This window comes from Myotis daubentonii, chromosome 6, assembly GCF_963259705.1.
Source record: "Myotis daubentonii chromosome 6, mMyoDau2.1, whole genome shotgun sequence".
Lineage (NCBI taxonomy): Eukaryota > Metazoa > Chordata > Mammalia > Chiroptera > Vespertilionidae > Myotis > Myotis daubentonii.
In genome coordinates, this window is record NC_081845.1 from 74,260,868 (window position 1) to 74,278,314 (window position 17,447).

Genomic DNA, 17,447 nt, shown 5'->3' on the forward strand with positions numbered 1-17,447 from the left:
GAGAGGGATGTCCGACTGGGCCTAAACTGGCAGTTGAACATCCCCCGAGGGGCCCCAGATTGGAGAGGGTGCAGGCTGGGCTGAGGGGACAACCCCCCCCCCCCCGCACAAATTTCCTGCACCCGGCCTCTAGTATTTAAATATGTGTGAATTCTTCTGGTGGCAAAAATCATGGATACTGCTAGTAATACCAGGCTTATGGCCTACATTCATAATTGAGTAATAATGCTAAATTAGTGGTTAGTGAAAATAAACACAATTTTTCCCCATCCAGATTCATTGACTGCCCACCCCATTTGCCTTGAATTTTATTCATAGATTCAGGAACTTCTGCAGTTTATTTCTAGCATTGGATGAGGAGAATCATAGTTTTTACAGGGTTATTATATACTTTATAAACATCAGCTTATTAAGCTTCATAATATTTGCATATGCTCAATTTGTATCTTATATATTTGTAAACCTTAGTGTTCCAGGTATAACAATAACACAAAAACAATCATATGTAAATGCTCAATGGTTCAACATCTTAAGTTTCTATTTGTTCAGATGCTTCATCAGTAAACTCGATGATTGTTTGATCTCATAAATTCTTACCTGAAAGTGTTAACTTTTTCCATTTACGTCTCATTTATTTTATTTGTACACTTTTTCTTGTTTTTATCAGTCAGTATATATTCGTGAGCACTTCCTTGGTGCCAGCCTGTGAATACATACAGAAGATTAGCTCTGAGTGCGTTACTACTGCCTTATAATATCTCTGTATAAGAGCAGAGTGGTAGGGGCTTAGAGTTAGATAGCCCTGGGTTCTAGTGTGGGCTTTTCTAATTGCAAGTTTTGGCTTTGGGTAGATTATTTAACCCTGATAACCTTCAGTTTGCTGGTCTATGAAATGAATATATATATATTTAACACCTGAATGGTGCTTAGTCATTTATTGTTATTAATATCTTCTCTCTTTTTTTATGCCACTCTACCCAGCCAAACAGCCTGGTTAAGTCTGAGTGATCAGCTCAGAAGGAAATAGCTAACCACCCGAAAACATAACAGAAAGAGTATGCTCCAAGGTTTTTTGTTTGTAGGCAATAGAATCTGACTTAAACCAAAGGAGACTTATTTACAAATATAGGCTAGAACTCACAAGCAAGACTGACTGGTTAGAAAAGACAAAACTAGGCAGGTTTAGAAGGTCTTTGGTGCAGCCACCAGAACTAATGCACTCCTTTGGATTTTTCAGTCTTTATATCCCTCATGTAGTATTCAGTATCCAAGCAGAGAGACTTTGGTTCAGCCTTGCCATGTGCCTACTCATGAGGCAAGATCTAGAGTGGACTGTGGAGCACCCTGACTTAGCTATGTATCAAGACTGCACTTGTTGAAAGTTATTACTCAAAAGGTGCTGATAAAATGGGGCAGCCTAAAAAGTGGCAGAAGTCCACTACTGAGAGACTTGCAAGTGTCCGTCACCTATTGCTTAAAGGGTATCCAGGGAAGATCAAACACTTAAGGGAGAATGGATTTTATACACCAGCCATCAAATCCAGTTAACACCTATAAAGGGTTATAGCACCACCTACTGTTTTAAAAGAAAATTTCCTTCTGTTAAAAGTTGTGGCTTATTTTTTATAGTAATTAGGACAAGCAAGTGTAATAAACCAAGGACCTATACTTCTCTGCGGTAGTTTAGAGAAATAAAAAAGGTGACTTCCCACTGAAGACTTCGTGCTGTTTACAGTGTTTGCAGTCATAGCTCTGAACTGCTGGCTCATGAATTGCTACTTTAACAGCCAGGAAGTGTAGTAATAATGGTGATACTTTATTGACTACTGTTATAATCTATATACTGTTCTGAGTACCTAATGTGGATTACCTCATTTAAGCACCATCGTAACTCTGTGAGAGAGGTATTATTATATGCATTTGACAGATGGAGAAAACTGAGACACAGAGAAGTAACTTGGCCAAGATCGCATACCTAGTAATGACAGAGGTGGTATTCAAGCCCAGATAGTTTGACTTACTGGAGAGTAAGTGCCTGGGACTCTCTGGGCAAAGAAATCTCTCCTAATGATCAGGGGTGGTTTGTATCTTGGCGGTACCTCATATGTGTCTGTCAGCAAGGCACAGCTGCTGTGATTCATTTTCCTTTTTACATCTGATTAATAACACTTTCGTCATTAAGAATACCTTTTATTCACACAAGTCACATACGTAACAATCATAGACATCACTTATTTAGCATATGTGCCAAATGCTCTTCCAAGTACTCCACATAGATTAGTTCATTTATTTTTTTCAAGATCGCTATGAAATACATGCTAGCTTGAACCCCACTTTCCAGACGAGGAAAGGGTTAAGTGACTATCCAAGACCACACAACGAATAAGTGACAGAGGCAGTACTTAAAGCCAGATGGTCTTGCTGAAATCTGCGTAGTGTACCAGAGTGCTTATAAAAAGTCATTTAAACATAGTACAAACGTATTTGGATAGGCGAGAAGTCACAGAGGCCTAGGTGGTGGTGCTCCCATCTTGAAAAAAATGAATGTGGAATGAAAATGACTGAAATTTTGGAAAGACATTTAAACTCTAATTTTTATTATAAGTAATGCTTGGTTATCTTCTTAGACATTCTTGGAAGAATTTCTCTAGATACAGGGGTGTGGGTTTACTGGTTATTGCTCTCCAGAATGGCTGTACCAATATGATTTAATTGTTCTTGTTAGTTCAAAGGAGTTTTATATATTTTTTTCCCCTGTTTCTAAAATTTGTAGGCCACTGAGGACTATTGGTAATAATACAAGTTAAGCAAAATTTGGTTTCTTATTCATAAGAGCACAAGGGAAGGAGAATCTGCATTCTTTCCGAAGACACACTTAACTCACCCTCCTATGACAGACGCTAGTACAGTATCAAATACTTGATTTCTACCAGGGCATGCATTTCTGAACTAGAAAGAGTGCAAGGGCTGTGACAGTTAGTGCCACCTAGTGGTCAGACTACACTTTGGCTCCTGGAGGGTCTGTCTTCTAAGTGCTGGAAATTGGCAGAGGAGCTTGCCCAAAAATCAGATTCTTGGCCTTACCCCTGGTGAGTCTAATTCAGAAGGAAGGAGAGAGAGGAGAAGGGAGGGGGGAAAGAGCGAGAGCGAGAGCGAGAGCAGGGTGGTGGGGGGTGTGTGGGGGGGAGAAAGAGTCCAGGCGACAGCGTATTTAAAAACAGCCCGTGGCGGTGGTTACGCATTTGGTCCTACTTCTGCTCTAGAACACAGTTTAGCAATTGGCCCAGCTCTCTCCTCTTCACCAGCACGGACTGTTTGGGGTTGAAGGGGATCCAGCTGAGCTTGCACGCAAGGGAAGGATGGAAACAGGTTATGTGTTTGGGGATGAGAAGAAAGTACCCAAACTATGACCAAATCCATTTGCATTTCCTCCTCATTTATTTCTGTTGACCTCAGTGCTGCCTTGGACCCTGTGGGCCATCCCCTCCCTACTTCTGTCTTCTTCTTCCTATCCTTCACCCTGGTATTCGGGGTCCCTATAATCCGACTCCAGACCTTCTCCCCTTGCCCTCAGTGAGCATTTCTTGTACACATGACTCTTTCAGTATCCCACAGCATTGTGCTCGGGCCTTTGGTCATACTGCTTCTCCCCGGAAATTCTTATGCTCCATTCTTTTTGCATTGTACTGCAATCTTTAAGTTTTTATATGTCTTTTAAAATTCAGAAGACCCACAATCTCAGAGAAGCCTTCCTTGGAGCATTAACACCTCATCCCTTCTACTTTGCCACCATACAGTGTGTGTAGCTTGTACGAGCTCCTGACACATCACCAAATAATGTTCCTTATTGCTACATAAATATTCTATCCATCTATCATCTTACTTACTTATTATGTTGTTTCCCTGGAATATAAATTCTATTCATTCTTCAAATGCCACCCACTCAACTAAGCCAAATACAGACTATTCTCAGCTTCCTTTATTGATTCCTTCGCCAAGATCTGCTAGCACCATGAGTCCTCAGCTGCCCACTTTAACCCTTGAGCACACATTCCGGTATGTTCGTGAACTCTGCCTTAGACTTCTTTTCCTGCTTGTTAATAAATTGTAGCTACATAGGACAGAGACTAATTTTTGGATATTTTCCAAAATCGTTTGCACATTTCCAAATGCATTTTAGGGCTCGGTTGAACTTGTTTCCATCGCTAGCAGGTTGCCCGTATCCTCACTTTACTCTAGAAGGGAAGCAAAATTTACAATTTATTGAGCATCTGATATTTGCCAGATGCTGTGCTTAGAATTTTACGTATATTACCATATCTAAAACTTAACCCTGTGAGTAGACTGCTATCCATTTCTTAGATTAGAAAAGTTAGACTCATAAATTTTTAATGAGTGTGTAGCTATAATTAACAGACCAGGATTTGAACCTAGGCTCATCTCACCCCAAAACCCATGCACTTTACTCCTCCCATTTACCTCCCTTTAGTTTAGAGCTCCATTGTATGATATTTTATAACGATGCTTTGCATTCCTGCTTCCTCCTTTAATGAGTCCGCTCTCCAGTATTTACCCTGGAGTAATAGTCAGTCATTCCGACTCCCCGTGCCCTGCTTCCTGTCTAAATGGAGACGCCCCTCTTCTCCTGTAGTCTGATTTCTATATGCATAAGTAAAGCAATGGCTCACCTGCACTTTTTTTGGGGGGACCGGGTTTATGGATTGAAACACTTCTTAAAGTGGAATAACTCTGGGCCCTGAACCACGGAGATGCCTTGGAGAACACTGGTGGAGGCATCTCGCTGGCATGTTGAGCCTCCTTCCATGTGCCCACCTTGGGAACGTAAGTGATCTCACTGAGCCTGGTGGCTTCGGGCGCTCTTTCTATAAGGAGCCCCATAGAATTTCCCAGCGAACTCAGTACAAACCGGGATTTGTTTGGTTGTGTTTTCTGTCACAGGGATTCAGAGCAAGCCCCCGGCATATTCGAAGGCGAGCTGCAGCGGCCGCGGCCGCCCGTCTGGAGGAAGCCAAGACTGTGGTGGAAGCTCATCATCCGAGCGAGCAAGACAGCTCAGCGAGGAAGCGGAGAATCAAGAAAAACAGCCGCGTCCAGCCGGAATTCTACCACTCCGTCCAAGGCGCTGTGACCAGAAGGCCTGTAAGTGGAGAACCGTCTTTTATAAGAATGTTAACTACACTGTCACATGATGTGGTCAGCCTCTTAGTTTAAAAAACAAATCATCAGATTAACGTTAAATGACTAGGTTTTCCTCTTGTTATGCCAAGTGACGGTGTACTCACCTGTGTCCCAGCAAGGAATGTGGTTGCACGGGTTTCACAGACGGTGTTGGGGCACAGAGCTGTCACAGAGGCCAGAGTCAGTCACTGGCAGACATCGATTTATTTTTTTTTTTTTTTTTTTTTTTTTTTTTTTTTTTTTTTAATTAAATCTTTATTGTTCATATTATTACATTTGTTCCTTTTTTTTTTCCCCCCATAACTCCCCTCCTCCCAGTTCCCGCCCTACCCTCCGCCCTCACTCCCCACCCACTGTCCTCATCCATAGGTGCACGATTTTTGTCCAGTCTCTTCCCACATCTCCCACACCCCTTTCCCCCCCAAGAATAGTCAGTCCATTCCCTTTCTATGTCCCTGATTCTATTATAATCAACAGTTTATTCTGTTCATCAGATTATTTATTCACTTGATTCTTAGATTCACTTGTTGATAGATGCATATTTGTTGTTCATAATTTGTATCTTTACCTTTTTCTTCCTCTTCCTCTTCTTAAAGGATACCTTTCAGCATTTCATATAATCCTGGTTTGGTGGTGATGAACTCCTTTAGCTTTTCCTTATCTGTGAAGCTCTTTATCTGACCTTCAATTCTGAATGATAGCTTTGCTGGATAAAGTAATCTTGGTTGTAGGTTCTTGGTATTCATCACTTTGAATATTTCTTGCCACTCCCTTCTGGCCTGCAAAGTTTCTGTTGAGAAATCAGCTGACAGTCGTATGGGTATTCCCTTGTAGGTAACTGAGTTTCTTTCTCTTGCTGTTTTTAAGATTCTCTCTTTATCTTTTGCTCTTGGCATTTTAATTATGATGTGTCTTGGTGTGGTCCTCTTTGGATTCCTTTTGTTTGGGGTTCTCCGCGCTTCTTGGACCTGTAAGTCCATTTCTTTCACCAGGTGGGGGAAGTTTTCTGTCATTATTTCTTCAAATAGGTTTTCAATATCTTGCTCTCTCTCATCTTCTGGCACCCCTATAATTCTGATGTTGGTACGCTTGAAGCTGTCCCAGAGGCTCCTTACACTATCCTCGCATTTTTGGATTCTTTTTTCATTTTGCTTTTCCGGTTGGATGTTTTTTGCTTCCTCGCATTTCAAATCATTGACTTGATTCTTGCGCTCCTCTGGTCTGCTGTCGGGCGTCTGTATAATATTCGTTATTTCAGTCCGTGTGTGCTTAATTTCTAGTTGGTTCCCCAATATAAGATCGAGGGTCTTATTAGTTTTCGTGTAGAGCTCATTAAGTTTATCGGCAGCTTCTAAACAGTTCTTGAGAGACCTTAAAAGTGTGGTTCTGAACTCTATTTCTTCCATTGACAATTTTGTCCTGTTTCTTTGTCTCCGCATTTTGTTATGCTTCCTTGGTGCACCCCCTAGTGGTCTTTGTTCGCAGTCTTATAGATAAATCTTGATTGCTGTAGCTAATTCCAGGGAGGGTTTGACCTCCAGGCCAAGTGGCTATGAGATTCAGCTGTGTCAGCGGTGAGAGAACTTCTGTCCTCTAGGGAGGTGCTAATCTAGCCTTTGCCTGAGGCTATCCGGCAAATGCCTGTGTGCAGGGCTTGGGCGGGGCGGGTGGGTCTCACGGGATTAACAGGGTGGGCCGGAGAGAGCAGTTATGGCGGCTCTCAGTCCTGTCCCAAGGGGCTCTGCCTCTCTGAGTCCCAGCACCCGCTGCAAAGCTCGGAGAGAAAGCTGCACTCGCTCTGACCGAAGCCAGACAGTCCCGCTTCTTCCGCCTGAGTCTGGGTCCCTAAAGACTCGCCCGGATCTGGAGCTCAGAGTCTGCGACTCCCTCCCGATTGAAAACAACAACCGTGCCCTCCGCCGCCAGCCCGCTCCGCGCACTCCGCACCTCAGAATTTGACTTCAGCACTGCGCCTCCTCTGAGTGTCCGTATGCGTTTCTCTTTCCTCCTAGTTGTAGGACTTCCACTCAGCCAGCGCCCCTGTGGTTCTGGGTGATGTCCCTTCCGTTTTTTGGTTTCACTTTTGAAGTAGTTGTTCAAAGCAGCAAACTCCGGCGTTAACCTATGCCGCCATCTTGGTTCTCTCCAGACATCGATTTAAAAACTAGTGAGGCCTGAGCCCCATTGGAGCCAGTCTAGACTGAGGATGGGCCAGCCAGCTGAGGTACAGTAAGGAGAGATCAGAGTTGGTGCGAGGGGGGGTGTGTGTGATTGCAAAACCAGTGTCAGGATGGGTGAAGCAGGGGCGGGGGGAGGTGGACCTGGTGTCCGGGGTGGTAGCTGAACCCCTCCAGGAGGGTTTTGGGCCAGTAAGGCCTGTGCTGCCCTCGGCAGCTGCCAGAGAGACTCTGTAAGGTGCTGGGCTGCTCAGGTGTGGCCTTTGGGTTGCCCTTTTTTCATCCAGATACCCAGTGTCTCTAGCCACAGTGCTGCCTCACCTGGCATTCAGCTGGACGCTGGTCTCCACCTCTTGCTCACCTGCAAGCACATTGCTCTGTGTGCACGGATTCTTAGTTGAGGTTTTTACAGGCGGACTTTTTACCAACGCTGTGACAGTTAGGGATTTTGGCTTAGAAAATGCCCCTTTCAAGCTTTTAAAAAACTATTTCATAACTGCAATAATTTTGAATTGCTTTAGCATTCGCTCCTGTACTGTAGGGAGCCTGTTTCTGTCGTTCCTCATGCCAACCAAGGGGAGCCAAGATTTGACTTCATAATAAGTCTTTGTAAGTCATTCAAGCAGAACTGCCCTTGTGTGGGGTAAATGTGTGGCAGGCACATATGGACGTTGCTAGAAAGCCAGGAGAATGTCTGACTCAGTGACCGGCCAAGGGCAATGGCAAGAAAAAGTCCTGTTTAACTTTAACCAATTCTAAATTAAGTACATACAGGGGTGGCAAAAGTAGGCTTACAGTGTGAGTGTGTGAGACACAGTTTATTCTTGTATTATTATTTATCAATTATTGTATGATTTTTCATACAAACAATTATAAACCTACTTTTGCCCACTCCTGCATTTAGCGATGAGTGTTCTTTTCATAATTTAATACAACAAAGGCTTAGTAGTATTTGGTACCTATGTGGAGCAATATGAAATAGGAAAATATATTCGTTTCACAAACTTTTTTATATAGGAACTAAGGGAAGTACATATATTAATAACTAATAGTTATTGAGGCCTTTGTAATAAGAATTATTCTATGTGGCTCACTTAATAGCCCTATGAGACTATTATTCCCATTTTGTGGATGATGAAACTGAGGCCCAGAGAAGGTAAATAACTTGTTTACTTAGTGCTTAGGGAGCAAAGTCTAGGGGTTGGATCTAGGCAGCCTGCCTCCAGAGCCCAAGCATTTATCTCTACAATCTGGTCTAGGAACTCACAGCTGAGTGAATGGACAGACATGTAAACAAGTAAACACAATGCATGTCTGTGTTATGAAAATGCTGTTGTAGAGTTATGCACAAGGCACTATGGGAGCATCTTAGAGGGCCAGAAATATTTACCGAGAAGCAGACGCCTGAGATGAGCCCTGGAGACAAGAAGTTTATCAGGTGGAAAGTGGAGGTGGGAATCCCTGATGAAAGAACATGTACAAAAGCACAGAGGCATGAAAATAATGGCATACTCAGGGACCAGCTCAGGTGGTGCTGGCAGATGAGACTGGATGGGTCAGGCAGGGCCAGGTCATTAAGGGTGTATATATTATGCTAAATAGTTGGGTTTATTGTCTGTGATGGGGATCCGCTGAAGGTAGGGAATAGGCACACTGCTTCTGTTGCTCAGAATCTAGCTAATTCTTTGCTCTTTGTAATCTTTCCATGTGGATCAGAATGGAGAAGTGTTTACCATCACAGTTTGAGAACCCTCAGCTACCATTATTCTCTCATGAGCACTGTACATAACTGCCTTAGGTAGTGGGGTGCAGTCCTGATGCCTCTGGACTTTGAACTTGCTGTCTACATTGTCCTTGAATGCCACGCCTCACTCTTTATTTTCCTGGTGAATTTCAGTTTACCTCTTAAGACTGGCTTATGCTCATGCGACTGTTCAGAAGCCTTTTTGGATCCTTCCTATCAGAGTGAGGTGCCTTTTGTTTTGTTCCGTGGCACTTTGTACAGATCTCCAACATAGCAGTTATTCAAGTGAAAAGGGCAGGCTGTGTAGTAAGATAGACATGGGTTCAAATCCTGCTCTGTGCATGTGGCAGGAAATAATTGGCACACTAAGAAAGTTTAACTGAATAGAGTTTAATGAAAGGACTCTTTACAGAGGTGTGGGCAGGGCTAAGCTGCTTCATCAACCTTCATGTAGAACCTGCCTACCACTCCTGACCCGAAGACCATGGTCTTAACTAGATCCTGGTAAGAGGAGCTGAGCCGTGGAAGAACCCTTCCCCAGGAGTTGTGGATGAAAAGTGCAGCTACAGCCAGAACCGGATGAGGCAGGAAGGGAGCAGGCGCAGTGAGTCTACAGCTGGTGCTTTTCCGTCACCCAACCTGATTGGAGGCTAGAGGGCAGAGGGGTTTGGGTAACACACATTATAGAGGTCAGCATCCCAAGGACAGAGTGAGGCAGAGATGGGCAGAGACTCTGAGATGGGTAAGGGGCAGTGGAGGATAAAAATCACATGTGGTAATCTTTGCCAAATTGCCCAACTCTTTGAGACTCAGTTCTTTTTCTTTATTTTTTATTAAATCTTTATGGTTCATATTATTACAGTTGTTCCTCTTTTTTCCCCCCATAGCTCCCCTCCATCCGGTTCCCATCCCCCCCCACACCCCCCCCCCCCCGCCCACTGTCCTCATCCATAGGTGCACGATTTTTGTCCAGTCTCTTCCTGCATCCCCCACACCCCTTTCCCCCCCAGAATAGTCAGTCCACTCCCTTTCTATGCCCTTGATTCTATTATAATCACCATTCTGTTCATTCTGTTCATCAGATTATTCACTTGATTTTTAGATTCACTTGTTGATAGATGTGTATTTGTTGTTCATAATTTGTATCTTTACCTTTTTCTTCTTCTTCCTCTTCTTAAAGGATACCTTTCAGCATTTCTTATCTGTGAAGCTCTTTATCTGACCTTCAATTCTGAATGATAGCTTTGCTGGGTAAAGTACTCTTGGTTGTAGGTTCTTGCTATTCATCACTTTGAATATTTTTTGCCACTCCCTTCTGGCCTGCAAAGTTTCTGTTGAGAAGTCAGCTGACAGTCGTATGGGTACTCCCTTGTAGGTTACTGACTGTCTTTCTCTTGCTGCTTTTAGGATTCTCTCTTTGTCTTTTGTTCTTGGCATTTTAATTATGATGTGTCTTGGTGTGGTCCTCTTTGGATTCCTTTTGTTTGGGGTTCTCTGTGCTTCCTGGACTTGTAAGTCTATTTCTTTGACCAGGTAGGGGAAATTTTCTGTCATTATTTCTTCAAATAGGTTTTTAATATCTTGCTCTCTCTCTTCTTCTGGCACCCCTATAATTCGGATGTTGGTATGATTGAAGCTGTCCCAGAGGCTCCTTACACTATCTTCATATTTTTGGATTCTTTTTTCATTTTGCTTTTCTGGTTGGGTGTTTTTTACTTCTTCATATTTCAAATCTTTGACTTGATTCTTGCGATCCTCTAGTCTGCTGTTGGAACTCTGCATAATATCCTTTATTTCAGTCAGTGTATGCTTAATTTCTAGTTGGTCCTTTTTCATAACCTCGAGGGTCTCACTAGATTTCCTGAGGGTCTCACTACATTTATCGGCGGTCTCACTAGTCTTTTTGAGGGTCTTACTAAATTTATCAGCGGTTTCTAGAAAGTTCTTGAAAAACCTTAAAAGTGTGGTTTTGAACTCTATATCCAGTCGTTTGCTTTCCTCCATTTCTGTCATTTGTGACCTGTTTCTTTGTCTCTGCATTTTTTATGCTTCCCTGTGTTGGTAGAGTGACTTTTGTGTGCTAGGTGTCCTATAGAGCTCAGTGGCTCAGCCTCCCCAATTACCTGAGGTGGACACTCTTGGTGCACCCCTTTGTGGGCTTTGTGCACAGTCTTGTTGTAGTTAAGCCTTGATTGTTGTAGGTATCACTGGGAGGAATTAACCTTCAGGCCAATTGGCTGTGAGAATCAGCTGTGTCAGCAGTGGGAGAACTGTGCTGAAGACACCCTTATGAGGCAAGACTTGCTTCGGTGGAGCTTTGGTGCTCACTGAGTCTGCCCCCTGAGTGTGTTCCTTATAGATCTGAGGAGTTGTAATTGGATGGTCCCACTCTGACCACTGGGTACACTGGCTCTTGGATCTAAGGAGGTACTAATTTAGCCTCTGCCTGAGGCTATCCAGCAGGAGCTACGAGGAGATCTGCAGGTTCCCCTTCCTTTTTTGGAGTTTGGAGGTGCCCAGATGAGGCCCAGCTGTGAAGCAATGCAAGCTGCTGTGGAGCCTTGGGCCTTCTCTTGGAAGTTTGGGTCTGTCTGGCCCAGCTGCAGTTTGTTAGGTAATTTTCAGATTGCAAAGGGCCAGGGCATTCACATGCAAAAGCCTCTGCTGCAGCTTGGGTGGGGCGGGGTCTCAGGGAATCAACAGAGCGGAGCAAGCAGCTATGGCTGATCCTCAGTCCTGCCCTAAGGGGCCCTGAGTCTCAGTGTCCCGGTAATCGCGGCAAGCACCTCTGAGAGAAAGCCGCCCTCGAGTTCCGCCCACTGCCAGACAGTCCAGTTTCTCCCCATATGAGTCTGGGTCCCCAGAGACTCGCCTGGAACTGGAGTTCAGAGTAGTCGGGGGCTTGCGACTCCCTCCCGATTCAAAAAGACAGCCGCATCCTCAGTTGCCACCCTTGCCGGGTGCGTCTCCATACCTCTGCACTTCTGCACCTCCTCTGAGTCTCAGTGTGCTTTTCTCTTTCCTTCTAGTTGTAGAATTTCCACTCAGCCAGCCTTCCTGTGGTTGTGGATGATGTCCATTTTGTCTTTTAGTTGTATTTTTGAATTTGTTGTGGGAGGCAGCAATTTCCAGTGTTTACCTATGCTGCCATCTTGGTTCTCGCCAAGACTCAGTTCTTACTGTAAAGCGAAACAATAGCCACCTCTTTAAGTTGTGAGGATGAACTGAGCTGACATGGAAATAAATGGCACAGTGACCTGCTTAGAATAAACTCTTAATAAATGGTAATTCCTTCCTATCTGTTCCTCCCCTAGACCTGGACTTCTTTGGGGGCCATATCATGTGATTTAGGGTATCTCATCTGGGTGCATTTATTGAGTAAATGAATGATTGATATTATTCATGACATATACTTATGCACTATAGAAACTCAGAGAATGGAGAGGTGATTTTTTTTATACACCATAGGATGATCAGGGAATAACTACTTCTGGGAACAGATTGCATTGAGTTGGGTTTTAAAATCTGGATAGGAATGGGTAGGAATTGGATAGGTAGCAGATATTACATCTGGGAAGTGGAGTAAGCAAAGGTACTGAGAACCATTTGGCTGGATGTGAGGATTTATAGAAGAGAAGTACAGGGTAGAGCTGGAAAAAGAGATTGGGGCCAAGATACATTCCATACAACCATTGCATTTAAACTCATTTTCTGTGCTTCATGGAGACACTGGGAGAAGTGAGTAGCATGATCAAAGCAAGGTTTTAGGAGGATTAAACGTGAGCAGAGTGAGTCGGAGGGGAGCAGGACAGGGGCCTGTGAAGCATCTACTGCAGAGTGTAGGTGTGAGGTGATTAGGACTTGAACTTGGGCCTAACCCATGACATTCTCTGTGGGTGTCTGGTGGTCACTGCTGATGGGGAATCTGAGGACAGCCTTCACCCTCTCTTTCTCAGGAGCAATTGGAAAGGGGGACGGACGGTAGAGGGCAGGAAGTAACAGTGGAGGTTACTCTGTTGCTTGGGGCGATAGAAAGATCCTGGGGAGTGTTCTTTGGGGCAGGTAAAGCTCACGTCCCCCATCTTCCTGCATCTCCTAGGGGGTCATCCCGGAGACTGGCTATCACCAGACTTGGTGGTGAGGAGGCTGTTGGCTCCTTGTCTCACATGATTCCTGCTCAGCCTTCTGGAACCTTATGGCCCGTGCTGACATGTCCTTATTTTTGTGAGGACTTGAGCTGAGGCCTTGTGTCCTCTTCTGGGTAGGTGTAGTCAGCAGTGCTTGCTAGAGCCACCCTATTTAACATGTGCCTGAAGCCTGAGCCTTTTCTAACATGCACATTTGGAGAAAATCAGTGTTACCACACATGGCCGTGAAGGCAACTCGAACGGTGGCTTAGAGTGGAAATAAATCCGCTGTGCTGACTCAGGATTATTTGAATGACTTTATATGAAGAACTCCAGGCATTCCCAGGGGCAATCTGAGAGAGAAACAGGCCCCTGCGTGGGAGAGACGGGAACAGATGTAGCTGGGAAGAAGATGAGTCAGAGATCGTGACAGTGCAGTTTCAGCCACTTTCAGGAGGACTGTCCTCTTTGTGAAATGGGCCACGTGCCACGCGTAAGGCATTCCACTTCAGCATCTTGGCTGCTGTAACCGAATTACCTGTTCTGAATTCATAATTTATACTCAAATGTGCCTATAAGAATTTATAGCGGAGATCACTAATGTAAACTTCATAATATGCATGCTTTTTATTTTGCTCCTCTGGAATGTTTCTAAGGATGAGTTAGTTAAAAATTTATTCTGATTTTCTCTTAGGAAATACATAGGTCTTGGGATTTATGCTATACATTAAGACGCTGGAACACTTAGGAATTTTCTACCACCTTGAAGCAGAAGAGATCATTAGATTCAGCCTCCATTGATTCTTTAGTATGTTGGCATTACAAAGAACTATTTTGTGTGTGTCTGAATCCTAGAGTTTTTAAAAAACATCCTCCGCATCCTATTAAGAGCTCTCCCTTTCCTGCATGCTTACTCTGTTGCTAATACATGGACCTTGTTCTCTGTTTATTTCCCTGTGTTTTTCTCATTTAATCTTCCCAGCAATTCTCTGGGATCAGTGCTCGCTTTTCAGAGGATACTTGTCAAGGTCACATAGCTGGTAGATGATGGGACTACGATTTAGACCCAAGCATGCTGACTGAAGCAGTTGGGGAATGGAAATCCAAACCATCACACTTATGGTGCTAGATGTTTATTCCAATCAATTCTCCTGAAGCATTAAGCTCCGAGTCTGTTTTCCTACCTGCATAGATGGCAGATATAGATGAGATCTTTGTGTCTTTCAACTATTACATCATTAAAAACCTATTTTCAAATAGTATTAAAAACCATAGATAAACCCCAAACCTTTTTGCCATGCATTTTATTGATCTTCTATTTCTGTGGCAGAGCACTTAGGAAGTAGCAAGTCTTTCTACCCTATTGCTCACTCAGATGAACCTGTTCCTGTATAACAACTCTCAGGCCTGAGAGGAATTTATGTGTTTGGTATGGGGGTGGAGTAAGGGGAAATAAAAATTTAGAGTACTTAAAAATAATCAGGCACACTGTCTCTATTCCTGTTACGTTGTACTGATTACAATTTTTAAAAAAATATATTTTATTGATTTTTTTACAGAGAGGAAGGGAGAGGGATAGAAACATCAATGAGAGAGAAACATCGATCAGCTGCCTCCTGCACACTCCCCACTGGGGATGTGCCCGCAACCAAGGTACATGCCCTTGACTGGAATCAAACCTGGGACCTTTCAGTCCGCAGGCCGACGCTCTACCCACTGAGCCAAACCGGTTAGGGCTGATTTCAGTTTTTGTATGTTTTCTCATGACTTAGAATTTCAGACTTTCTCACGGTGGTGAAAGAATATGTGATTGACAGTTGCTAGCACTCCCACATCATTACCCAGGCTGTAGCTTGCTCCCCCTTGGCCCAAAAGCTTCTGTCTTCTCACTCTGGGGCTCCCACCACCACAAGTAAATGAATGATTGAACCTGAGAATTTTGACTCAGAAGTTGGAGGACAGACAGACTTAGCACAGATGATTGGTGGTCCTATTCTCTGAAATGGTAGACACTGAGGAAGAAACAGGTTTTGGGGGCTGGAAATCACATTTCCAATTTGAATATATTCAGTTTGACATATCTATTAGATATCCCAGTGTCTGGATTTCATAGAAGACATAGTCTGGGTTGGCAGTCATTTGCACATTGATATTATCAAATCCATGACATGGGGTGGGATGACCAAGAAGTGAATATTGAGAGAGAAAAGAAGAACGTTGGGAACTGAGCCTTGGATTCCCCAGTGTTGACAGGTTGGAAAGAGGACTGAGGTTCCCTTATAACTTCCAACTGTTCCCTCAGCAATGCAGCTGCCTTCAGCAGAGATGGGTCCAGGCCTTTTGACTTTCATTTAAGGATATTCATCTTAGGCCAAGAAAAGACAACTCTGGTCGAAACTACAGAAAGTAGCAGAAAATGATTTTCTAACATAATGATTTCTCTTTCCTGTTCTTTCTACTCCTAAACCACTTCCTTGGCCTCACCCTTCTTTTCCTTCTCTTTTTGGATTTTGCTTTTGAATTTTGGGAAATTTCCCCACTTTTCTGATTGCAGTTCAGATCATTATAGGCTGCAAAATATTTTGGAATATTGCATAGTTTTTATTTTTAAAAATTAATAGTAATAGGATTTCAGGTCATTTTTGTACTTGGAAGCCTGCAGTGTGGAAAGACTAACTACACATCCTTGATTTTGTTGATATACAGTAGGATGTTTCTCTGTTCCTTTCCTGCTTAGATTATTAAAAGGCCTTCCCTTCCCTTTCCTTTTCAAACATGTAGGACCAGGCAGCTTTATTTGAAAAGCCTCAGGATACTTCTCTTCTGTGGAAGGTTTGACTATACGGCTCATACCTTATTTTGGCTTAATTAATCGTCAAATACAGAGCTCCTAAAAGAAATGTTTGTTTCCTTTTCATCTTTGGAATTCTAGAGCATGAATTGAATTAATAAAGTCAAATTTCTTTTGCTAACTGCCCCAAAAAGATTTATTGAACTGTGTTCATTCAACTTACTGGGTCTTTGCTACACACATTGCTATGCCTCCCTTAGTGAACCTTTTTTAAAAAAAAAATGTTTTTATTGTGTGTGTGTTTTTAGAGAAAGAGGAAGGGAGAAAGATAGAGATAGAAACATTGATGAGAGAAACACATCGATTGGCTGCCTCCTGCATGCCCCCTATTGGGGATTTAGTCTGCAACCTGGTCATGTGCCCCACCAACTGGGAATTGAACCCATGACCTCTTGGTTCTTTCCTGGGTAGACGCTCAGCTGCTGAGCCACAATGGTCAGGCTCCCTTATTAAATCTTACAAAAGATTTCATTTACTATAAACTAGAGGCCTGGTGCATGAAATTCATGCACAGATAGGACCCTAGGCCTAGCTGGTGATCAGCGCTGATTGAGGCCTTCCTGCTGCCGGCCAGGGCCTTCCTTCATTCTGTGTGGCCCCCTGGTGGTCAGGGCACATCATAGCGAGTGATCGAACTCCCAGTCTTCCAGTTGAACTCCCAAGGGGACACTTTGCATATTAGCCTTTTATATATAGAGATTTGGTATCAATATATATACAGAAACTTGCAAATTAGGTGGACTATATTAAATGAGAAATGCTAATATAGAGTTAGTTTCTCAAACAGTTTATGAAACCAAGATTAACTTGGTAAAGGGATTCAGGGGTTCTGCTTGGAGAAATATAAGCACATCTTTCTAGCTCCTGAACCTCTTCAAGGTCAGCATTTTGACTGCTTGTTATTCATCTTGTCTTTCTTGTACTCAGGGTCCCCTCTTAAATTCTTTAAACTCCAAGCAAGGAAACTTAAATAAAACTTTTAGATAGACACTTAAAATTCATGGACAACAGAGGATGAAAGAACTGAAAAGAAAGGCCCTTCAAAGGTGTTTGGGTTTATTACTTTGCCTCTCACCAGAACAGTCTTTAAATTGTTCCAGGAGGATGGATATAAACTCTTTTATTTTTTATTTTTATTTTAAAATATATTTTATTGATCCCTCACAGAGAGGAAGGGAGAGGGATAGAGAGTCAGAAACATCGATCAGCTGCCTCCTGCACACTCCCCACTGGGGATGTGCCTGCAACCAAGGTACATGCCCTTGACCAGAATCGAACCTGGGACCCTTGAGTCCCCAGGCTGATGTTCTATCCACTGAGCCAAACCGGTTAGGGCTAAATTCTTTTAT

The 17,447-nt window shown here is 43.3% G+C and overlaps 1 protein-coding gene across 13 annotated transcripts in view; it reads left to right on the top strand.

Annotated features, from left to right (window-relative positions):
* DST (dystonin) overlaps window positions 1-17,447 on the top strand; it is a 440,752-nt gene that overhangs the window by 47,079 nt on the left and 376,226 nt on the right. For all 13 annotated transcript variants that reach the window (XM_059701312.1, XM_059701317.1, XM_059701314.1 and 10 more), the window contains exon 3: window positions 4,960-5,160. In XM_059701312.1, coding sequence (XP_059557295.1) covers window positions 4,960-5,160 — 201 coding nt within the window. The remainder of the gene's footprint in view (window positions 1-4,959; window positions 5,161-17,447) is intronic.